The 25,707-nt window shown below is 35.9% G+C and overlaps 2 protein-coding genes across 2 annotated transcripts; both read left to right on the forward strand.

Moving 5' to 3' along the window:
* The first annotated feature begins 18,372 nt into the window (after positions 1-18,372).
* On the forward strand, positions 18,373-21,344 carry LOC107485510 (4-hydroxy-tetrahydrodipicolinate synthase, chloroplastic). Its single transcript, XM_016106043.3, has 3 exons — positions 18,373-18,615; positions 19,634-19,714; positions 20,240-21,344. Exons 1-3 carry the CDS (start codon positions 18,383-18,385, stop codon positions 21,165-21,167), a joined length of 1,242 nt encoding a protein of 413 aa, XP_015961529.1. The 5' UTR covers positions 18,373-18,382; the 3' UTR covers positions 21,168-21,344.
* A 1,387-nt stretch (positions 21,345-22,731) lies between these two features.
* Positions 22,732-25,040, forward strand: LOC107485446 (protein FAR1-RELATED SEQUENCE 5-like). The gene is made up of 2 exons (XM_052260649.1): positions 22,732-22,824; positions 22,923-25,040. Exons 1-2 carry the CDS (start codon positions 22,732-22,734, stop codon positions 25,038-25,040), a joined length of 2,211 nt encoding a protein of 736 aa, XP_052116609.1.
* Positions 25,041-25,707: the final 667 nt, after the last annotated feature.

Raw genomic sequence — 25,707 nt, forward strand, 5'->3', positions numbered from 1 at the left:
AAAAATTACTAAAATGGACATCAACTTAGATTTTTTTTTATATTATCCTATTGTTTTAATTTAGATATTTAAATAGATTTTATTAGTTAATTTTATAATAAAATTAATATTTACTTACTAAAATAAAAATAACATATAAAAATAGACAAAATATTTTTTTAAATAAAAATAAAAATTATATATTTTAGATATATATATATATAAGAATATTTAATCAAATATGTTACATTTTTTAAGTATTAAATGTTACTTTAGTATTTTTTTACATCGTACTCTTATTCTAGTACTCTCAATAATCTTATTCTTAATATTAATTTGAAATCCAACGTTTATGATTTTATTATTATATATGATTAATTTTTTATTTAATTTATTTTTTTTAATGGAATCATAATCTATATTATAAAAAATTACACTAAAATATAGTATAGGAGAATTACAATTATAAACAATAGTACTGAAAATAATAAAAAAAATTAAGTGATGGAAACAAATCTAAAAGTTCTTAATGATCTTTTAATATAATATATTTTTAGTATTTTTAGTACTCTTTTTTTAGTATGTTATAATTTTTACTATTATTATTATTTACAGTTAATTTTTTTATTTAATTTACTTTACCTAATAGAATTAATAAATCATATTATAAAAAGATAATAACAAACATAATACATAAAAATCACGATTATAAAAGTGTATAATGTCAAACAAATAGTTAAAAAATAAAAATAATAAATAATAGAAAATTAGAGCTCATATAAATAGAAATAACAAGAATTTTATAAATAATACAATAACATATACAAAGGATAAAGTTGGTAAAAAGTAAATAAAAGGTTAGTATCTATGGCTAAAAGCCCGTTAAGAAAACGCAGAAGCTAAAAATAGTTGCTTCTTGTAAACGCTGGTTTTGGCAGCAGAATCACTTCTGCGTTCATGAGAAAAAAAATTGCCAAACCAAAAGTTGAAACTTTCAAAAAATTTAAACGTGCTTCTTCCCTTTCAACGGGTTTCCCAAACACACCCCAAATCCCACAGATAATTCAAAGGGGGCCAATGAACAAAATAACAAGATACTAGCATCAGAAGTCTCAGCATCAAGTCGGCAGGAGAATGAAGGCAATGACTCTAGCATTTCTTCGAGTTCGAGTGATTTGTCTTTGGGAAAAGTTGAGGTGTCGTCTCCCATAGAAGATAGCAAGCAATCTGTGACTAGTGCTACTTCACTTGCAAAAAATCTGAAGCCGAATGTATAAACAATGTTACAGGCTCCTATGGTGAGCCGGAGTCTCGCGGGAACATTATCACTAATATGAGTTTGTAGCTTGGAATGAAAGCAATGGAGCCGAGGATATGATGGATAGCAAAAGCTGCAGTGATGGCCCTTCTACATCAGTTTTAGGATCTGAGGTAATGTTAGGAACTAATGACAGTTATATCAATGGCAAGGTAGATCCTCAAGTCGATAACACTATAGATGGTTCAGAAACTGATGATGCCAGTTGGCCACCAAGGTCAACTGCACCTTGTATGAAAGGCATTTTATTATTGTTGGAGCCTCGGAGGAAGCAGTTGAGAAACGATGTGCACTTATTTTAGATGAAGATTCTTTGGATGTTGACACTATTTATCAAACTACAGTTTCCTTTGCCAAATCAGCTTCCTCCGGACCAGTCTTTAGGAGACATAGTAAGGTTGTGGTTCAAAAAACTGCCAAGCAACAAGGTTCCGCTTCCTCCAAGGGAAAAGAAACTGCTGCCATTCCTGTGAAAGATAAACGTGAAAGGGAGAAGACTCAAAAGAGTTCTAAAATTCAAAGAGAAACAAATTTTGATGAACGATTTCTTAATGTTGTACCACGAGGAACATTACGAGTAGATGAACTTGCAAAACTCTTAATGTGATACTTATTGCTATCATAAAATGTTATGATCTTATCAAATGCACCATTTTTGTTAATTTGCAATGTCCTACATATTATTTTGTACTGAGTGAATACTCATCTTATCACCTGATTTTAACTTCTGATATTTTTTTTTTTGAAGGACTGAGGCCCCCAATAAAAAAATAGTCTATTTCAATTCTTGATATTTATTTTCATGAGATTAGATAACTTATCTGTCAACAATCTCTTTTCAGAAAATGTTTATGTGACACATTAATCACTAATATATTTTTTATTTAATTTTTATAAGTAAAAATATAAAAATCACTAATATTTCTTAGTTTTACTTCGTAAATTTAGCTAATGTATTTGAAGAAGGTAATAAAAAGAAAAACTAAACGACTCTGAGCTCTTAATGGAGCAACAGTTTAACATGTCATGTAAAAATATAAAAATCACTAATATTTCTTAGTTTTACTTCGTAAATTTAGCTAATGTATTTGAAGAAGGTAATAAAAAGAAAAACTAAACGACTCTGAGCTCTTAATGGAGCAACAGTTTAACATGTCATGTAAGTTTATTCTATTAATACAGAGAGAAATTTGATAGAGGAACTAATCACATAAATAAAAAACAAAGGCTAGAAAGAGTATTTTTTCATTGAGGGCCTCGTCTTTCAATGTAATTGTCAAGAGGCGTTTATGATTTTTTTTTCCCCGTTATATTGATGTGGACATCGCAGGAATAGATTTTCTCAATTGTTAAAAAATTTGAGGGAATAAGGTGTGATTTCTAATCCTTCAATGTTCTCTCTCATGTTTTCTCTTTAGTCTCACTTATAAAATTAATGGTGAGAGATCACATTTTACTTCCTCAATTATTAACAAAAATTGAAAAGATCCATTTCCTGGACATCACCACAGATTAAATACGATAAAGCATTTATATTCAAATTAAAATTATAGCATATAATCCATATTTGATCATTTAAGCATAGAACAATTGTAAGACAAAAGGACCAACACCATGGGAAGACAGCTGCTGTCTAAGAGCCTCAATGAAGTTATGCATGTTTGAATTGTCAATTGTAAGTCAGACATGGTTAAAGTAAAAGTTATACAAGAGAATAACTTTTACCTAAACCATGTTTTGGAGCTTTCCAGATGGCAAAGAAGTGCAGCGAAGATCCCATATTTGAAGCGGCAAAGTGACGTGAGGAACAACTGTGCCACAAGTGCAGTGAAGAAGATCATGTTGACACACACCACTATACTCTGTGCTGTTGATCTTATCTCCAATGGGAAGAACTTTCTAGGAACTAACTATCCTAGTGGATCCCAAGATCTTACAGAAGCCAGCACAAATAGAAATATCAAAATAACAAGAAAGTAATTGACTTACTTTCTTGTTACTTGTGATATTCTTATTTGCGTTGACTTATGAAAGATCTTGGAATCCACTTGAATGGTTGGTTCTTAGAGAACTCTTCCCATTGGAGATAAGATCAACAGCAGAATACAGTGGTGTGTGTCAACATGATTTTCACTGCCTAAACCAACTGCCTCCATCTGTGGCTTCTTCTCTTACTCTTCTTTCAGCATTAAAATCCAAGGGGTCGTTTCTGTTCTGCGCCGGAGAACTTCATAAACCAACTGTATCTGCAGCTTCAAAAATGAACAACAAAGAGTTAAGCTTGGAAATGATTCCACAATGGCACCCAAAGCCCTAACTAAATGACACTCCATTAGTTCATACAAACAATCATAGAAAAAGAAAAAATAAACTCAAACAAACAAAACAAAACAAAACAAGCAATTAATTTTGAGAAAAGGGTGGGGGCAAAACAAACCGAAACCACTTGTCCAACCTGATCGACCAAATCATAGAGGTTCTCATCGACCTCAGAGGGTCCAGATCCCCAATGTACAACAACGTCGTAATGAACTGCTTCGAAGCATTTGCAGCACCCGCCGCCGCCATCGGTAAAGTTCCGCTGTGACGCTGTTCTGTGGATCCATCACCGTCGTCACCTCACTCTCCTCTTCCTTTCTCTCTCGACCTAGCCTCCTCCTTTCTCAATCCATCACCGTCGTTGCCGCCTTCTTCTCCTTCTTCGGTCGTGCTTCCTTTTGTCACTCTGTTGTTTTCATCTTCTCTGCTTTGTTCTGCCTTTCTATGTCTCTCTCGATTTTGTATTATCAACAGACACCGTTACTGCCTTCCATCAACAGCGAAGTCCTTGCTTCTTCTTCCTCGCTTGTGATATCTCCATGTATTTTGAACCCGCCACTCCATTTGTGTACTCAATCAGAGAGAAAGAGAGTACAAGAAAGAAAGAAGAGAAAGAGAGATAGAGAGAATCTAGAAAAGAAATTATTTTTAAACCTGCATTAAATCTGTGCACTCAAGAAGGAAAGATAGCGCTTAAAATTTGTTTTCAAATTCTGATATCAAAAGGAGAAAGATTGCGCTCAACTCGATCATTCTTTTTAAAAGAATGAAACATTTAAAAAACATAATGAACAAGCAAGGGTTAATTATAATAGTGGGCCAAATAATTCGTTATTAGAGAGTGGATCTCACTTATACAGCAGTCTATCATGTACGGATCGGTGCCAAGTAAAATTGTTGTCGTTTTTCACGGTGCGTAAAGACAAAAAAACCCATAAAAAGACAGGAAAAAGACGACTAAGTGTAGAATGGAATATGTGACTAATGATAACATGTATTGGTGACCTTGTCACGATACTTGGAAAACTTTGATGAACTATTAACGATGAACTGTTGTTTTAATAGCATATATTAACAATTGTTTATTTGTTTCGAATTGATATTTTTTTAAAATAATATATGAATATTTGATTATTTATTAAAATTAAAAAATAAATACTATCACTTTTGTTTATACAGTTTGACATTATTAAAATATAAAAATATTAATATTATTTCCTTTTAAATTATAGTTAATGTGTCACGGTCTTAAATATACTTCAATACTATTATGTCAGCACTTGAATATACTCCTAAAATTTACTGTGACAAATGGCTGACTTAATTCAACATTACATGCATAACTTGCTGAATGGGTTCAAATAAAAATCTTTACTAAAATATTATTTTTAAATTTAAATAACGCCATTTTAATTCATAATTATATTAAAATAATATGTTTAAATTTTAATGAATTAATAAAAAAACATGTATTATGTACTGCATTTCCATGAAATCGGATAAGACTGAATTATACCTCGACTCAACGTCTCAATTTCAACAAATTCTGTCCCGCAGGTCTTGAATTCAAAACTTTCCACTCAATTTCGGCCCACAACAAACAAGAATCTCGACGATTAACGGACCACTAAGCAAATCACGCTATAAAACCAAAGTCAAGGAACTAAACAAAACACAAGAGAAAAAAGGAGACCTAACACGTTCACGAAACAACCTCGCTTATTATTCATCTCTATCTGATTTTTACTGACTTGGGCGTCGGAGTCCCTTTTACAGGTACCACGCTCGGGTCCAGATTCTTCAGGGTACAATCCGACCAGTTCAGATCACCGGGCTCGTATCAACCTTTAGAGAACCGACATAAAGCTCGGCACCGACGTGAAGCTCGGCACCAGTACCCAAACAAGAACATTTGGCGCCCACCGTGGGGTCCGGACATAGTCCGATTTTGCCCACGAACATTTTCATCCTTATAATCTGCTTGCATCTATCTTTGCTCTCATTTCTTCTTTGAAGGAAAGGCATTATGACCGACCACTCAGAAACTCAACAACTTCCTCGAACTAACGCCGATCTTACAGCTGCAAATGCCGCCCTCTTGGCAGAGAACCAGCGGATGGCCGAACTATTAGCGGCGATACAAAACAACGAAGATCGAAAGGTTGACAGCAAGAGGACAAACGCTGAACAGCATGAAGAACATCAGTCGGAGTCCAACGCTAAGACAGAGGAAACTCCGCCCAAGCCTGGGAGACGACGGGATAACCCATTCTCCGAAGAAATAATGAACTACAAGATGCCTCAAAACTTCACACTCCCGATGACTCTAACACCGTACAAAGGGTAGGAGATCCTAAAGTCCAGGTCACCAAATTTGAGTTCATGATGTTTCTCAACAGTGATTGTGACCCTATTTTATGTCAATCTTTTCCTACCTTTTTGGACGGAGCTACTTTACTGTGGTTTTCTAATTTGCCTGCAGGGTCCATAACCAGTTTTGACAAATTAGAGGAATTCCGAGACAAAGCCACGGGACAGATCAAAATAGAAGAGCTGCGTGAAACACGAAGGAACGAAAGACCACCGCCACGAAAGGACGATGACAGGCCGAGCAGGTCCAATGTTAAAGATCATAGGAAGTCTTTTAAACTAACCCCAAAATTTGATTCCTACACAAAGTTTAACACAAGACGAGACGACATAATAAAGGACATACTAGACAACAGGCTCATAAAACCACCAGTCAAGGCCGGAACATATCAGGACAGAAGTACGTGGACAAAGGAAAGCATTGCGCATTTCATCAGAAGTTCGGCCACACCACAGATGAATGTATGGCAGCTAAGGACCTATTGGAGAGGTTGGCAAGGCAAGGACTACTAGACAAATACATCGGCTCCAAGAGTCGAAAGGAAATGGTCGACATGACCAAGCCGAAGCATGACTCGGAACGCAGAGAAAGAGGAACATGGCGGGAACCAGTGGAAACCCCCACCTCCAAGGGTGTCATAAACTACATATTGGGAGGCTTTGCCGGAGGAAGAGCAATGAATACAGCAAGAAAGCGAAGCTATAGAGCCATGATGACAATGGAAGGAACTCAGCAGAATTCCACCATCCCCACCTCCTCGGCCAATATCAGTTTCAGTACTTCTGACTTCAAATCAAGAGCCCCGAACTTGGACGATCCCGTAGTAATCTTAGTGAGCATGGGAGAACTGACTGTGAAAAAGGTGCTACTTGACCCAGGAAGTAGCGCCGATGTCTTGTTCTACTCCACATTTAAGAAGATGCAACTAAGCGATAAATCACTACAGCCATCAGAAGGGGAACTAGCAGGGTTCTCAGGCGATAGAGAGTCCCCATATCAGGATACGTCTGGCTGAGGACGACATTAGGAGAACCTTCGAGCTCCAAAACACTAGACATTCAATTTCTAGTGGTCGACTGCATTAGCCCTTACAACATCATCTTGGGACGTCCATCCCTTAACTCTTTTGGAGCAATTGTCTCCACCATTCATTTATGTGTCAAGTTTCCTCTGCAGGACGACAAAGTAGCAACAGTCCAAGCCGATCACAAAGAGGCCAGACAATGCTACAATGCAAGCCTAAAAAAGATTGAAAGGGAAGCTATTCCGAGGATTAACTCAGTCTACAACTCGGAACACATCCTGCGCCTGGCCGAAATAGATGCCAGAGATGATCAGTGTCGTCCTTCTCCAACAGACGATCTTGAAAAGGTAGAATTAAATGCACAAAATCAATATACTAACATTGGATCAGCTTTTTCTGCAGAAACAAGACAACACTTGAAGGACATGTTGAAAAATAAAGTCGACTTATTTTCCTGGACTCCGTCCAACATGCCCGGGATTGATCCAAACTTCATCTACCACAAACTAGCGATCTACCCCAACACCCGACCTGTACGACAGAAGAAACGCAACTTGGGAACTGATCGAAGAAACACAGCAGCGGTCGAAACACAAAAACTACTTGATGCAGGCTTTATTAGAGAAGTCTGATTTTCTTCATGGCTGGCAAACGTGGTTATGGTCAGGAAAAACTCAGGAAAATGGCGAATGTGTGTAGATTTCACAGACTTAAACAAAGTTTGCCCAAAAAATTCGTATCCATTGCCGAACATAAACAGACTGGTGGATGACACCTCCGGTTACAAAGTGCTAAGCTTCATGGACGCCTACTCTGGATACAACCAGATTCAAATGCACCCAGGCGACGAAGACAAGACAACCTTTATAACCGACCAGGGTAACTTTTGTTATAAAGTAATGCCCTTCGGACTAAAAAATGCAGGAGCCACTTACCAGAGATTGATGCACAAAATATTCCAAAAACAAATCGGAAGAAACATTGAAATATATGTTGATGACATGGTCGTCAAGTCCAGTTCAGAGGAACAGCATAAGGCCGACTTGAAAGAAGTTTTCCAGCAACTCCGAACACATCACATGAGATTAAACCCGGAAAAATGTGCATTTGGTGTACAAAAAGGGAAGCTCCTCGGATTCTTATTAACGAACCAAGGAATAGAGGCCAATCCGGACAAGTGCCAAGCCATCCTAAATATGAAATCACCAAAAACAATTAAAGAAGTACAACGATTAACAGGATGCCTGGCCGCCTTATCAAGATTCCTACCAGTCGTAGCTACAAGATCCTACCACTTCTTCAAGACCATGAAAAAATCGGAAAAATTCCTATGGACGAATGATTGCGAAAAAGCATTCTCTGAATTCAAGCAAATCTTGGGATCACCGCCCATACTGCAGAAACCAGAACAAGGTAAACCACTACTAATTTTCCTTTCAATTTCAGCTAACACTGTCAGTTCTGTACTTGTAACAGAAACAGGAAAAGAACAACACCCAGTATACTTCGTGAGCAAAGTCTTACAAGATGCCGAACTAAGATATCCAACAATAGAAAAACTAGCGTTCAATTTGGTAATTACTACTCGGCGCTTAAGGCACTACTTCCAGACACATCCGATCATAGTACGCACAGGACACCCCCTGCGACAAATACTATCTGAACCAAACTTAGCAGGACAAATGACGAAATGGGCGATCGAGCTTTTTGAATTTGACATATCATAGTCAAGAGGATCACCGAAGGCTCAAGCATTGGCCGACTTTGTGACAGAATTCACAGACAAAGTAGAACGCCCCAAAGCATGGAAATTATACGTCAATGGAGCATCAAACAAAAATGGATGCGGAGCAGGAATCCTCCTAAAAGACAAAAAAGGAGTTCAGGCCAAGCAGTCAATTAAATTCCTCTTCTAAGCAACAAACAACCAAGCCGAATATGAGACTTTGCTAGCAGGCATGCGATTGGCCAAAGAAGTAGGGATCTCCAACTTAACTGTACATTGCGACTCACTACTTGTAGTACAACATGTAAACGGCCAATTTCAGGTACGAGACACACTCTTAGAAAAATATTTGAACTTGGTCAAAACCCTAGTGGACTTTTTTCAAAATTTTGAAATACTACATATACCTAGTGATCAAAACCAAAGAGCTGACATTTTATCCAAATTAGCCACACATAGGATGACCGAGCAAACGGATAAGCTCCGCCACCTTACACTAACAGAAACAAGTTTAAATACAAAAAATATTTTCAGTATCTCATAGGGACAAGAAGATTGGCGAGAACTATTCATCACATACTTAAGAAATGGAGAGATATCTGGAGGCGAGCAACCCAAGACATTCAGATACAAGGCGAACCAATACACTCTACTAGGAACTGAACTATACAAAAGAGGAATTTCTAAACCCCTTTTGAAATGTCTCAGATCAATAGAAGCTGAAACCGCCATGAACGAACTACATGACGGAATTTGTGGAAATCACATTGGAAGCAGAAGCCTAGCTAAGAGGATACTTTGAGCTGATTACTATTGGCCAACGATCCAAAAAGACTGCAGAAAGAAAGTACAAAGCTGCAACGCATGTCAGAAGTGTGCACCGCTCATCCATAACCCAGCCGAACTCTTGCACACATTGACTGTCAGCTGGCCTTTCCACAAATGGGGAATGGACATACTAGGACCATTCCCAATCTCTACAGGACAGGTAAAATTTCTACTAGTAGCTTTTGATTACTTCACGAAATGGGTGGAAGCACAACCTCTGGCAAGGATCACAGCCAAAAAGGTGCAAAATTTTATTTGAAAGTCAATTATATGCAGATTCGGTTTACGTAGGGAGATCGTATCTGATAATGGCAGACAATTCGCGGATAAAAAAATCACATCATACCTCGAAGACTTGCACATTAAACATTATTTCTCCTCTGTCGAGCACCCACAAACAAACGGGCTTGCAAAGGCAGCTAACAAATTCATCTTGCAGGCACTAAAAAAGAAGTTAACAAATGCCAAAGGATGATGGGCCGAACTCATACCAGAAGTACTATGGAGCTATAATACAACACCACTAACAACAACAAATGAAAGCCCATTCCGACTAGTATACGGCGCAGAATGCATGATACCAATCGAAGTAATCCAAGGATCCAGCAGAATTGAGTATTTCGACGAAAGCAGCAACTCGGCCAATAGAATGGCCGAGCTCGACCTCATTGACGAAGAATGAAGCCGAGCAGAACTAAGACAACAGGCAATGCAAGCAATCATGAGGAAACAGTATAACAAAAAGGTAAAACCGAGAATACTGCAAGAAGGAGACTTAGTACTGAGACAGATGGAAAAAGCCCGAAAACCACCAGGATAGGAGAAGCTGGCTGCAAACTGGGAAGGTCCTTACAGAATTTCTAAAGTGATTGGAAAAGGAGCATACTTCCTAGAAACGTTAGAAGGAATGTCGCTCCCAAACACTTGGAACATTTCATCACTAAAAATGTACTACAGTTAAATTTTTCAACACGAAAATGAGCTGGTTAGGTACTCTTTTTCTTGATCACGAGGTTTTTCCCTAAGGAGGGTTTTACTCGGATAGGTTTTAACGAGGCCAACCATCTCATATGTCGATTCAAATCAATAAAATTCATTTTCAACATATCTATGCATTCTTAAACAGCATGGAACGCATATCAAATAAACAAGCCTAACAAACTGATCCTACGAAGTCGAAAACAATAGTCAAGCATACGAATATCTATCAACAAAACGACTAGCATACAAAGAGCTAGTACAAATATCCACAAAGTCAAAAGCCGAGAAACGACAAGTTGGCAATTAAAATTCAAAACACTCCGAACAAAAACGGATAATTACAAATAACATAAAAATATCTCATCAAGGGCGAGGGACACTTTCAACCTGATCTTCAACGCCTTCATCATCGGCTAGACGACCGTCTACAACGATTTTTGCCACATTGAGCTTCCCGACATCAAAGGTCGGAGAAAACAATGAAACTTGGCTGATAGCACGGTCAAACCCAGCAATGAACATCTCCATCTTCTCCTCTTCAAGCTCATTTAGGCGAGCAGTCATTTCGCCCTTAACCTTATCATTCTCCTTAAATCCGCCTGGAGCACCCTAACTTGCTCCTGAAAACGACTAACCTCGTCTTCTTTCTCTTTCTTCAGCAATTTGACCTGCTCATTCAAAGCCACTACTTCATCCTCCCTCTCTTTCATTTTGGCAGTCACATCAACAATAACTTTTTTCTTTTCCTTTAATAACTGCTCAAAAGATGCAGCTTTCTCGACCGCATCCCGCTGCTCGGAGCTTAAAAGCTCAGTTGTGCGACCAATACACAGCAACCGAGAAGCAACAATCTGCGGAGTCACAGAACTTAATACAACTATACAAACTAAAACAAAGGACAAAAAGAATGCAGAAAAACAGAATACCTGAATGAACTTGCCCATCCCTTCAAGCCCTACCCGACGAGTTAGGACCATGTCTTCGGGATACTGGGAGACACGATCTGCAAGTTCAGCAAGGGGAAATTGGTCACTCCAGAGCAAATGAGAATTAGCACCAGGCAGAAAATCGTGCAAACGATGCTGTCGCTCAAAAACAGATTTCACAGCTGAATTCTGGTCACCCTCAGAAATAACCTCTAAAGATCTATCAGACTCAGTTTTCCTCCTCTTCGGCGAAGGGGGGATCGGGGCAGCAGAAAAAATAGCATCACCTTCCGTATCCTTTACCAAACCAGAAACGCTCTCACTTTTTTCATTCTTCTTCTTCAAGTAAGCTTGGAACTTAGCCAAATTCAGATTCGGCAACTTACTACCTACAAATATGAAAAACAGAGAAACCCAATATCAACAACTACAAAGTCAAAAAGAACATACGCAAAAAGTTTCATTTACCTATGTACAATTCGAGTCCATTCACGTCATTTTCAGCATCAAATTTTAACAAATCGGGAATACACAGACATTCCCCCTCAGCAACATTTTCAATAAGATACTCTAATAAGCAATCCTCCTCCTCACTCCTCTCATCGGCCTCTAGAATTTGTAAAGGCTTCGAACACCAAAACAAAGGAAATTTCTCTATCATTTCATCATCCAGGTAAAACGGGTACACAGACTCCACTGACGGACTTTGACAAACATTGACTTGAAATTTTTAAAAGAAGACTTAAATAACAAAAACAAGGAGCGACGAGGATAACTACTCAAACAGACCCACAACCCTTTACGGACACCTTTAGATTGGAACAAAGAAAAGAAGATATTTAACGAAGGGGGAAAAGCAAGGAAATTCATCAAAACCTCGAAAGCTCGCACGAAGGCCCACGAATTTGGGTGCAACTGCGATGGAGTACAGTTCAATTGGGTCAAAATTTTACACTCAAAATTCGAAAAAGGTAAACGCACACACAACTCAGTCAAGCAGGGAACATACATATAGAAATAGCTCCAGTCCCCTCGTCTCTCACAAACCCGTTCCTCGCTAGAACAGGGAAGCAGCTCAACTCGAACATTTGAACCAGCCCTAACAAACCCCTCAATACCCAGAAAACGAATAGACTCAGAGTCACAAAACGAAGAAGCACGAGTCTTCACATCTTTGTGAACCCAATGGTAAGGGTTATCATTATTCACTTCGACTACCTTAATTTTTTCTTTCTCTTTTTGTCTAGCCATTTTTCTTTGGAAAAATAGTAAAAAGGGAAGAAATGAAATAGAACAGATGAAACAAAGAGACAAGCAAACTAACCTCTGGAAGACATGACTCCTGGGAACTAACCACATTTTTTTACAAACTGAAACTATGTTTTGTTAAGGATACATGTTTAATTACAAAGCCCACTATCTTAGTGGGAAGTGGAAACAACATTCACACGCCCATATGCAAAACGGTTCAATTCCAATACAGTAAAGGCAAGCAATTTATTACAGCCCAATTTACAAGGTATCATCGAAAGTCCAAACCAATTTTCACTTTCAAATTCCCACAAAAAAAAAACATAAACCCAAGCTTGGCACGCGCGTTGAGCTTGGGGGCTCTAAGATATCTTACTACGCCGAGGTATAAAAGCACAACAATAAGCTCAACTTGCTACATCAAGTCAAGCTTGGAAACTGTGTACTGCACCTCCATGAAGTCGGATAAAACCGAACTATACCTCGGCTCGACGTCTCAATTTCAACAAATCCCGTCCCGCAGCTCTCGGATTCAAAACTTCCCACTCAATCTCGGCCCACAACAAATAAGAATCTCGGCGATTAACGGACCACTAAGCAAATCACGCTATAAAACCAAAGTCAAGGAACTAAACAAAACACAAGAGAAAAAAGGAGACCTAACACGTTCACGAAACAACCTCGCTTATTATTCATCTCTATCTGATTTTTTACTTTACTGACTTGGGCATCGGAGTCCCTTTTGCAAGTACCACACTCAGGTCCAAATTTTTCAGGGTACAATCCGACTAGTTCAGATCGCCGGGCTCGTATCAACCGTTAGAGAACCGACATAAAACTCGGCACCGGCGTAAACCTCGGCACCAGTACCCGAACAAGAACATATTATATATGTGTTTTATATATATTTTTCTTATATCTAAGAAGTTATAATTTATATAATTGAAAAAAATTAAAATTAAAATTATAAATTTTAATTTTATCTATACATAACATGAATTATTAAATTTATAAAGGCTTAAAACCATAATTCACTTTTCTAACTCAAATAAAATTATTCAATTTAATTTATTATTTTTTTATTTTTTTTCATAAAAATTAATATGACAATTATTTATAATTTTAATCGTATCAACTAAATACTTTTTCACATAAGAATTGCTCTTGAGTATTATTTTTTTAATAAAAATTGTATTTACAACTCGTCCAACATAATAGAGAAAAAGGTAAATTATTAAAATGAAACCTGATATGATACAAAAAAATAATCTTTAAAAAAATGAATGATAAATAAATTTTTCGGTATTATTTTAATGGGTGGTGCTAGGTAGCCAAAAATTAATTACAATATAAAAATATCACATAAAAATTTTTATTCTTCTAATAAGCAAGTAATATACACCTTGTTATCACTTATTCTCCTTATCACCTACTATTTTGCTGCATGTTTGGAGTAATTAATGTTCTTTCCAAAATCAATTTCAGTTTCTTCCAAATCAAATCCCTAACATCTCTCAATCACATTATTATCCATTAAAATGCAATAATTCTCTGCAAAAAATGTGAAAATTAAATTAAAAAGTTTTAACAATTTCTACTATACAACTTATATTTTACATATAGACTATTAAAAAATAAAAATTAAAATATAAAATATAAACAAAAATTAAAAAATAAATTTTTAAAAATAATTATTAACTCGTCATATTAAAATCTATAAATAAGTATACATATTAATATTAAATAAAAATATTAAAATAATTAAAATTATGGTCTATTAGTGGCTTAGTGCACATATGAGATAATTTAAAAAATACAATAAGACGTATAGTTTAAAATTTGATAATATTAATTATAAACATTATAAGTATGAAATTATGAATATTATGAATATAAATTATGTATGTTATTATCATGAAATTATGGATGTTATGTGTATGAATTTATAGATGTTATGAGTAAATTTATCAATTGAATAAATTAATTTAAGAATTTGATATTTTTTTAAATTCGATTATGATAAAATTTAAAAACATCTGTGTTAACTTTATATTTATTTATGCAATAACTAAAAAATGATATGTATGGATGCAATATCTAATAAATATAAATTTAATTTTTAGATATTAGTTGTATGTAATTATGAATGTTATGTATATGTACGTATAAATGTTATGGGTATGAACTTAATCAGTACAATATAATTATAGATGCATATAAAAACACAAAAAAAAAATTAAATCAGTTTATTATCATATCTCATCAAAACTAGTGTGGTTTTTCATATTCTCGAAAATTGGTTGACTGACAACAACTTCGTCGGGTGAGTCCGTCTGTTGTTCAAATTCTTCATCAGCACCTTCTACCATAGGTACCGTATTAAGATCGAATTCAAGTGTCATACTATTTGCAATGATAAACGTAACTTCTTGTAAAATTCCTTGACTTATACACTATTGTGCTTGCAATGGTATTAGAGTCATGAATTTTTAATGATCATAATTAAATTAATAAAAGGTATATATTACAAAGAATCAAGTGTAAATAAATGTCTTAACGAAAACAAAGAATTAATGATTCTTTCGTATCTCCACTGATTGATATTAAATGCTTTAAGGGAAATAAAAAATCAAGTGTAATTAACTCAATTAATGTATATTATCACGTCTATTATTATTATTATTATTATTATTATTATTATTATTATTATTATTATTATTATTATTATTATTTAATGTATTCTTGAATATAAAAATTAAATTATAAAATAAAATATTAAATATTGATTATAAGAATGCCTAATAATAAAGAATATGATATTATAATTAATATCATTAATAAGTGGAGTTGATAAGAATATGATAAGTGAAATGATAAGAGAGTGGGATAAAAAAAAGCCAGAACTTGCCTTATTTAGCATTCATTAATTGTCGCAACAATTAATAAATACTAAATAAAGCAAGTTATGAATGATTTTTGCTGATTTTCTTTGGTTACCAAATATTTCCGGAAAAAACGAAACTGTTATTAAGTGATGTAAATACAATAAATTACGGAAAATTTTGGCTAATTATGCCTTAAAATTTTTTGTTACCAAATTTTTTTCTATTTTAATATATTCTTATGCTGCCATGGTATAGTAAAAAACCCTTTATCTTGTGATTTTTTGGGATAATATTTTTGAAATAATTACATTTAAAATCATTTTAGTAAAAAATTAGATAACAAATGAAATGAATTAATATGTATTATGGAATAAGAGTTAGTTGAAATAAGAGAGTAATTAGTAATTGAAAAAACATCAATTCAAAAATAAATTTCAATATAGTAATATTATTATGATATTATATTATTGTTGAGTTTTAAAGGAACCGAAAACTTAAAAAGTTCGAGAATTTTGAAATTTGTTATTAAAAGTAAAAAATCTAAAATTTGCAATATTTTTATACTATATTTATTGAAAACATTTTAATAATATTTATTTTAAGTAATCTTAACAAAAATTTAATTAACTTCGATGATCTTGAACAAATGCTAATATACTCTTTAAAAAAAATACAAATTACAATTATTTTTAAAAAATAACTTACTAAGAACAAAGAAATTAAACTTTGTTAGTAGAAATATTTCGAATTTTCATGTTTATAACTCAAGGTTTGGTTGGTTGTAACGAACTTGTCTAAGAATTTGAACCCTTAGAAAACAATTAACATGGTCGGTGGTCGCAGCAAGATGTTGGAAAAAGTCGAAAGCTTGATTAAAATTCCACCGAATCATTCACCAAAGCCTAGATAGAGAGACCAGTTTTAATTTCTTTAAGTTACGCTAATTTTTCCTTAATATATGCGTATAACTAAATTGAATTTAATATGTAACTCTATGAGAACCAAACAAATATAAGGGTTAATTTAGCAGAAGATTTTTATTAAAAATCACAAAATTTAAAATTTTAAAATATTTTAAAATTTTCACTAACAATAATTTATTCCGTACGTTTAAGATAGTTAAGAGAGTTACTCAGATAAATACGTTTAAAACCGTTTAAAATGTTTTTTGTAAAGACATTTTTTAACATATAATCAATTAAATTGTGTTATTTTTCTCAAATTAGACCAGACAAATTGGTTTGATAAAAAAATCGATAAACCAAACTTTAGCCTTCGTTCAGCCTCTTTGTAGTGTTGTATTTCCAGTCTTTCTTCTCCTCGTGTTGCACCGTGCCTCCTAGTTCTATCTCCTCGCAGCGTCGGCTTACATTCTTCCTCCTTGCAGCATCATGCCTTCTTTCTGCCTTCTGTAGTGTTGTCTCTCCATTCTGCCTCTTCGTCGTGCTGCAACTCCATTCTATTCTTTTCCTCTTTCGTTGAATTTCTGATTTATTTAAAAATAAAAAATTGGTTTGTTTTTGAAAATTTTTTTGTTGCAATTGATTTTGTTGTTATTTAATGTGTGTTGTTATTTCATTGTAATTACTAATTTGTAATCGTATAATTTTTGTTGTTGCTAATTTTGGATTTGACGCTGTGATAATGATTGTTGTTTAATCTCAAACTTCTATTGATTTATTGTGGTTGTTGCTGTTGCTGAATTGTTGCTAGTGAGTTGTTTAAGTATATATATATATATATATATATAAAAGAACAGAGGGTTCAGATAGAAAGAAAATAGTTAGAAAATAGTTGGAGATAGTGGATGATAGTGATTTAGACAGAGTTAAAGTTAGACTTGTAATAATTTTGTTACAGTAATAAAAAAAAGACTAGTGTGTGATGGAGGTGACCAAGGCTTCTTTCTCTTCCTCTGTATTTTGTTCTTTCTTTTTTTTTTTCTTTTTTATAATTTTTGAAGAATATATACATGAGTTCTTTTTTTTTATTTTTTAATTTATGTTATTATTAATTTTATGATTGTTGATGTTGTTTGATTGTTAATTTATTTTGTAATTAATGCTATTACTAGATTTTATAATAAAAATATTTTAGTCATTTTTTATAATAAAAATTTTGTAGTCATTTTTTATAAAAAAATAATATTAATTTAGATCGATTTAAGATTTGATTCACTATTTTTTTGGTCAAATTAATTTATTTGGCCTAATTTTAATAAAAATAACATAATTCAATCGATTATATGTATTAAATTTTAATTATTAAAAATTATCTTAAAAAAAATATTTTAAGCATCTTTATTTAAATTACTCCAAACAAATTTATGTCAAAAAAGTAAGAAGTCTTTCATTCTATCTTAATTTAATCACATATTAAAATCTTGTTTGAATTCAAATTCGCACCAATAAATTAATTATAATAATATAAAAAAGCTATACTTGACTCATTAGTTTTGAAAAGGTGACATTTTTGTTTTTTTTACTAATACGATAAATATTTAAGATAATTTTAAAATTTTTCCAAAAATTTAAAGACAACAAGTGACTAATAACTTAGAGTTTTTTTAATAGATTTTTTTAGTATACTTTTTGATTCTTTCAAAAAATAAATTAATTTAAAATTAAATATGTATTAAATTAATTGATAAAATAAAATTAATATCATTTTAAAATTATAATATTATTTTAATAAAAAATAAATATTAAAATTAGAACTGGCATGATCGCGTGAAGGCTGTTATTACTTATTAGGTTATCTGTGGGTTCGGTTGGATGACTGCGTCTGAGAACACACTAACTTTATTAAACAAACACGGAAAGTGGAAAGCAGGAAATTGTCTTTGCAACTACTGCCATTTCTTCCACTTTCATCAACATTTATTTCACTCACACGCTTCAAACGACGTCGTTTTGCTTAACATTCTCATGGCCCTCTTGAAGACCTCCACCACTCTCTCCTTCAGAGCAACCGCTTTTCCGCTCCATGGCCATACCACCAACACCAGGTTCCATTTTATAACTTCCATATTATTATTGATTTTGTCATTATTATTCCGTCGAATTATGCTCTTTTTTTTTTCTGTTTGTGTGTATATGTAGTGATAGGGATACAATTTTTTTTTTTTGTATCTTGACTTGATGTTTGTTTCTCGAGGTTCTTTTGTTTTTTCCCTGCGTGTTCTTTTTTAGAAATTTGGTTGGGAAATCATAAAATAGAAACACGAATTCTATGGTCAATGATGTATTATAATTGTATTTTATTTTTTCATGTCTTAAGTACTTATTTTGATTAAATGCATGCATGGATTATAGCTTATGTCATTGCTTCATGAGGTTGTTCATCGCTCCATTTTAGTTAGTTCTTATAATACATGATGAATAAACTGTAGGTGTGGTTTTGTGGGTTTGTTCATTGTCATCTTGGCCTTGGTCAACGTTGTTTTTTCTTTTAATTTGGAAAACCACTCTGTATGATTTATAGCATAATAATGATAAAAGTATAAAACAAAGTCGGCCCGGTACACAAGCATCCTGCGTTAACGCAGGGTCCGAGAAAGGGAGACGCCCAACTGATAATTACATCAGTGGCTGTTTCCATGGCTTGAATCTGTGACCTTGAGATAACTCAACCATTGCTCCAAGACTCCCCTTCTTATAGCATAATAATAAGATACTAATAATTGAGACTTGCTTGGTCTTCTCTGTAATATGTGGATTTTGAGTTTTGACCAAAAACATTGCTGAACAGTTCTGAGTTCTAACTCTAGTTATCTATATCTATTTTTCCAAGTTCTTCATGGACAAGACTGCTTTTTTCTTGATATAAGGAAAAGAAGTAAACGAATGTTTTATGATGGAATTGATGATGTGTATCCATTACTCTATTTTGAACTGAATATATACACTTTTACAATTTTGGTTTGAGAAGGGTGAATTGGTGCCAATTGAACGGTGGAAAGATTCCAGCATTTTGTCGTTAATCCTTTTCTTTTAAACACTAAAATGTTTGTCTATATGAACCAGGAAGTTGCATTGGAAGCCTACTCAAGCAGCTTTGACATCCAGTTTCCACCTTCCTATGCGTAGCTTTGAGGCTAAGAACAGGTGGGTTTTTATAACGAATGTCATGCGCCAAATCATGTTTTCATTTTGCTAGATGATCTTTTTTATTGTATTTGCATTCTTTAGGTGGGAACTATAGAATGTATACATTCACTGAGTTTGATTCTCGGAGGACAAAAGTTGATTTTCTATTCTGCTTTGTGATGCAGTGTTCTCTCACCTGCTTGCTGTTTTAACTTGGTTTGCATATGTTTTTCCCTTTATTATTATTCGCTTCAAGATATAGTTTACTAGGATTATGTCGTTGATCTGCACAGCAGTTTTATACTGATTTAAGAAACAAGCTATACATTCACTTTTTAAACTTGAACTAAATTGCTGACATGGTTTTCCCACTACATGAATTCCTGTTTGTATGGCTAGTTTAGTTTATAGTTTCAGACATGTTAGCCAACTTTTGCAAATTCTTTTCTAAAAATTTCGTCTTAAGAATCTTTACAAGCATAGCTTCATAGATGCTTTTTCATGGTGTGAAGTATTTTATGCATTGTATATTTGTATTTATAGGACTTCCACAGATGACGTAAAACGTCTGAGATTGATAACTGCCATTAAGACACCATACCTACCCGATGGTCGCTTTGATCTTGAAGCATATGATACCTTAGTAAATTTGCAGATTGAAAATGGAGTTGAAGGTGTCATTGTTGGTGGTACAACTGGAGAAGGCCAATTAATGAGCTGGGATGAACACATAATGCTTATTGGGCACACAGTCAACTGTTTCGGAGTGAAAATCAAGGTTATAGGAAACACCGGAAGCAACTCAACAAGGGAAGCAATCCATGCCACAGAGCAGGGTTTTGCTGTTGGGATGCACGCTGCCCTTCACATAAACCCTTACTACGGCAAAACTTCCTTGAATGGTTTGATTTCTCATTTCAATACCGTGCTTCCGATGGGCCCTACCATCATATACAATGTGCCTTCAAGGACCAGTCAAGACATTCCTCCACAGGTGATTCAAACCTTAGCACAGAGTGCGAGTTTAGCCGGTGTCAAGGAATGTATGGGAAATGACAGGATCAAACAATATACAGATAATGGCATTGTTGTGTGGAGCGGGAATGATGACCAATGCCATGATGCTAGATGGGGTTACGGAGCGACAGGAGTGATATCTGTCGCAAGCAACCTGGTTCCCGGTTTAATGCGAGAACTCATAATTGGTGGTGAGAATCCGGCGCTGAATTCTAAGCTCATGCCTCTTGTTGAATGGCTTTTTTGCGAGCCAAACCCCATCGGTTTGAACACAGCTCTTGCTCAACTCGGAGTTGCTCGGCCGGTTTTCAGGTTACCATATGTACCTCTCCCTTTGAAGAAGCGGATGGAATTTGTCAATTTGGTGAAGGGAATCGGTCGAGAGCACTTTATTGGAGACAAAGATGTTCAGGTTCTTGATGATAATGACTTTATCTTAATTGGTCGTCATTAACTTAGGTTTTTCCACTTTATAGAATTAGTTTTATGACTTTTATCAGTGTATCCTACTATCTTGTTTAGGTGTTTGCCAATCTTAGAAGAACTAGATGATTATGTATATATTATGGAAACTGATAAATCTTCCAAGTCCTAATTTCTAGATATAAAAAATCTTGAATGTTTTTTAATATTTACAGTGTGTTAAACACCTTTACTTTCTTTTCTAATATTTTCTTTGTCATGTTCTATTAGGAAGATTTTTTGGAGTATGGGTTAGAAAGATGCATCAATACTTATATTGGGTGAACCTTACCAAATCTTTCCAAAACTATTATTGTTGTAAATCTAAATCTATGGTTTTGGTTGGCTTGTATTTTTTGAATTGAAAGCGTAAGAAGATTCCAATTTCCAAGCATAATTAAGCAAAAATGTTTGGAAAATAAGAAAATCAGTTGAAAGTAGTTCCGAATTATCCTATATGTTGCTAGTCTTCCTAGAAACAACACTGTTACCCTATAGTATTAACTATTAGGAAAGTTATCCCATGTTCCGGTTCAAAAGTGGGGAACATGAAATTCAGGGTACGAACAAGTAGTCTTTTTGAATTTTGTTTGTTAGTGAAAAGCAAAAAGTCAAATATAACCTTGAAAATGGATATGGAATGACATTAATGACCAGCTGTAAATGTAGAAAAGATGTGTGGCTTCTTAAAGGGTACTCGTAAAGCAGCTTTGGGGGCTTGGGCCCTAACCCTTTTTATGCCCAGTAACAAAAAGTTTTTTGAATACTTGTGTAGCACTAAAGTTAGAGATGGTGAAATAGAGTGAGAGGGGGGTCATGCTGGACCAGAGGTGGGTTGTTGATGCGTGAGGGACTCCATACGGTGCGTGTTAGCGGGCAGCGGTGTGCAGGCTAAAGGTTGGGAAATTGGAACAACGAGGAAGATGTGTTGAAGAAGGAATGGCAGATCTGAGGGAAGGCGACATTAGGTTGCTGGTTAAAGTGGAGGTAATTAATCTGTTGCCTAGAGTCTGCTCACCAAGTTTGAGAATTTATGTTGTATATGTCGGGACTTGCTGGGCAAATGTATGGGGGGATGGGCGCACGAGTGTGAGTAGTGTGAATGGTCTGGGTTTGGTGTTTTGGTTGGTGGGTTTATCTTTGGAAGCATGAAGTCTTTGTTTAAGAATAAAGATGAGGTTGATTGTTTGACAATGTAATTTTGTCATAATGATAATGGCAGCATGTGATGTTTCTTAGTAACTGTGTTGCGTAGCCTTAGGTGGCGGTAGTTGGGGATAGTTTTGTTTAAGGATTATTGGGTTGGGATTGATGTTGCTTATGCAAGGTTCTTTGTAGTGTGAGTGTGGAAGAGAGTGTTTGTTAGTTTATGTTTCGCACGTTTAAGTTGGGAGTCTTGGCAGTGGTGTTAGTTACGTGGTATGTGGTTGTTCTTCTTTGCGGTTGGATACTAACAATATGCTTTCTTGATTTGCTGTAGTTTTGGTGAAGGGTTTTACAAGTAATAGATTTCTTGGGGAAGTTGTATTAGCAGAGGCAGAGCGTTTTATGCTGCAATGTCTTCTTGTAGCAGAACGATCCCTGGACTGGATGCTTCTGGGGAAGAGAATTTTGATGGATTCGGCGATACTGGAGATATCGATGCAACGGTAAGAATGGGATTGATTTATATTTTGCTGAATTTTTCTTGAGTTGTAATTTAACACTGTGAGCGGTAACCGTAACCGATGAGCCTTTATCTGTGCAGGAATCACTACTGGACATTGGGATGGAAACAGAGGAAGAAGAGTTGGGGGAAGAATCACCCAATGAAGAGGACGGTGAACAGAACGGCAGTGCTGAACATGTAGTGTTTGGTCGTGCACAGATATTGGAGATGGAGTTCGCAAACCCGGATGAGGCGTGTCGTTTTTATGAGCAATATAGTCGAGCAAAGGGTTTTGCGATGCGTCAAGGAAAGAAACTAAAGAATAGGAAGGGTGAAATCGTGCGATACACGTATTTGTGCAACAGAGAAGGATTCAGAGATAGAAAATGGCTTGAGATGCAGGATCGAAAGAGGGAGCACAAGGTTGTTACTCGATGTGGATGTCAGGCAGAGATGAGGATAAAGCAGAAAGCCGAGAGCAACAATTGGTATGTGTCTCGTTTTGTTGATGAGCATAACCACGACCTTCTCCCGGCAAAGTTTGTGTCATACCTGCCAGCATATAGGAAAATATCCGATGTTGATAGAGCCCACATGGAGAGTTTGAGGCAGGTTGGAATTTCAATTCCCAAAATTTACGAGTCTATTGCCGCCCAGGCTGGGGGTTTTAACCTAGTTCCGTTCACAAAGAGAGATATGTATAATGTCGTTAGGCGGCAACGAGCAATGCAAAGCGGCGATGTGAATGCCGCGTTACAGTATTTCAATGTTTGTGCAAGGAGAGATGATAATATGTATTGGCAGTACCAGGTTGGGGCTGAGCAAAATATGTGTGATCTGTTTTGGAGCGACGGGCGTAGTCAGGATGATTATAAGTTATTTGGTGATGTTTTGGCATTTGATGCGACTTACGGGCGAAACAAGTACAATTTGCCAGTGATAGTGTTCTCCGGGGTGAACCACCATAACCAGACATGTGTCTTTGGCGCAGCCATGGTGTCTTCCGAAACACAAGCATCGTATGTGTGGGTGTTGAGCAAGTTTTTAGAGTGCATGGGGGGGAAAGCACCGAAGGCAGTCATCACTGATGGGGACAAGTCAATGCGGTTTGCCATTCAGGAAGTGTTTCCAGAAGCTCATCACAGGCTCTGTGCGTGGCACCTACTAAAAAATGCAACTGTGAATGTGTGCAAGCCTCGATTCACAACTCTGCTTAGAAATTGCATGCTTGCCGACGTGGAGGTGGAGGAGTTTGAAAGGCAATGGGAGGCAATGATGGATGAGTGTCTTGTTAGGGAAGTAGAGTGGGTAAAGGATTTATACACGAAGAAGATGGCATGGGCTACCGCTTACATACGCGGTTGCTTTTATGCTGGCTTGAGGACGACATCACGATGTGAGTCACTGCATGCAAAGATGGGGAGGTTTGTGGAGAGGCGATATGGAATATTGGATTTCGTGACGAACTTCCAACGGTGTGTTGAATTCTTGAGAGATAATGAGGAAGAGCTTGACTTTAGGTCGTTGTACGGGAGCCCGGTTCTTCAAACTCAGTTTCCGGAGCTAGAGAAGTCTGGTGCAGTGAACTACACGAGGGAAATATTCTTGCGTTTTAGAGAGGCCCTAAAAAGTAGTGTTCGGGTTACTATCGTGGAGTGCAAGAAATTGGAGGATCGGACAGTTTATGTGACACAAAAGTATCGCAGGCCGCAATCCAGGTGGACTGTTGCCCACCACTTTGGGACGGATTCCTTTTTTTGTAGTTGTATGAGGATGGAGTCGTTCGGACTACCTTGCGTTCACATACTTGCAGTGTTGGTCCAGTTAGACATAGGTTATCTTCCAAAAAGCCTGGTGTTGCAACGGTGGTCGAAGACAGCCAAAGTTGAGATCGAGGGCCCTTCCATCATGAATGAACCGGGTGAAGCGAATGAGGTATATAGGAGCCGCATGGGTGCTTTCCTGCAGCATTGTAAGCGGTTGGCAAGAGTTGCGTGTATGCGAGAGAGTGATTTCAAGAGCTGCTTGGATAGGATAGTTGAGGAAACTTATGTGTTGGAGATGAAGAATGGTGTTGGGACCGCTGCCCAAGGGAGTGCCGCCGGTGGCCAAGATGGAGTGCGTGATCCTGTTGCAGTTCGGACTAAGGGAACAGGGCGTGCGCAAGAGCCTTTTGGTTGTAGGGGCATAAAGAGGCGTAAGTGCAGCAACTGTTGAGTAGTGGGCCATCGTCGAACCCGTTGCCCGAGTGGTCCATGTAGCCAGCCGGTGTGTACCCAGGACCTCGCTGAAGGTGCTTTAGGGCGGGATGATTCACAGAGCCATGGCACGGTACGTACGTGTAAATGAATATTTTTTTTTTTGCAAAATTTTGTGTGTTAAGTTGTGCTGTATGCAAGTGAAAGGGGTTTTGGCTCTATGAAGCGGGTTAGTCATGTGTAGGGGTGTAACAGGAAATTTACATGGGTGCCATTGTGCTATAGCCTCTGATTTAATAATTAGTTGCAGAAGACTTAGTTGAGTTATTTGTGTGATTAAATTACGAAATTAGTTGAAAAGGTTTGTGTTCACCTGGCAAATCTGACTTTCTTGATGAATTAGGAAGTGGGTTTATAAATTAACTAAATGAGACTGACTCGTTTGACATGGTTGTACTAATGTTGAGATTTATTAATGAAGTTTGCAAAATGTTTGCAAAATCCACATAGGAGGTGATATGAGATAGCACATAGAATAAACCTGCGCTTTAATACAGGCTTGTATGTAGGCAGCAACTGGTTAGGGTCTCCTACCCTAAACCTGTATGTTCCACATAGTGTGCAATGTATGCATTAAGTTAAACTGATTTGAAAAGTTTCAGTTATGCTTCCTCGTGGCGTTGTAT

The sequence above is a fragment of the Arachis duranensis genome, chromosome 4 (genome assembly GCF_000817695.3).
Source record: "Arachis duranensis cultivar V14167 chromosome 4, aradu.V14167.gnm2.J7QH, whole genome shotgun sequence".
NCBI lineage: Eukaryota > Viridiplantae > Streptophyta > Magnoliopsida > Fabales > Fabaceae > Arachis > Arachis duranensis.

What these genes read in the sequence shown, in the direction of transcription:
- LOC107485446 (XM_052260649.1), top strand. Translation starts at nt 22,732, where the DNA reads ATGTCTTCTTGTAGCAGAACGATCCCTGGACTGGATGCTTCTGGGGAA. An exon ending in CTGGAGATATCGATGCAACG is followed by an intron (nt 22,825 to 22,922) that starts GTAAGAATGGGA and finishes TTATCTGTGCAG; the next exon opens with GAATCACTACTGGACATTGG.
- LOC107485510 (XM_016106043.3), top strand. Translation starts at nt 18,383, where the DNA reads ATGACTGCGTCTGAGAACACACTAACTTTATTAAACAAACACGGAAAG. An exon ending in GGCCATACCACCAACACCAG is followed by an intron (nt 18,616 to 19,633) that starts GTTCCATTTTAT and finishes TATATGAACCAG; the next exon opens with GAAGTTGCATTGGAAGCCTA. An exon ending in AGCTTTGAGGCTAAGAACAG is followed by an intron (nt 19,715 to 20,239) that starts GTGGGTTTTTAT and finishes TTGTATTTATAG; the next exon opens with GACTTCCACAGATGACGTAA.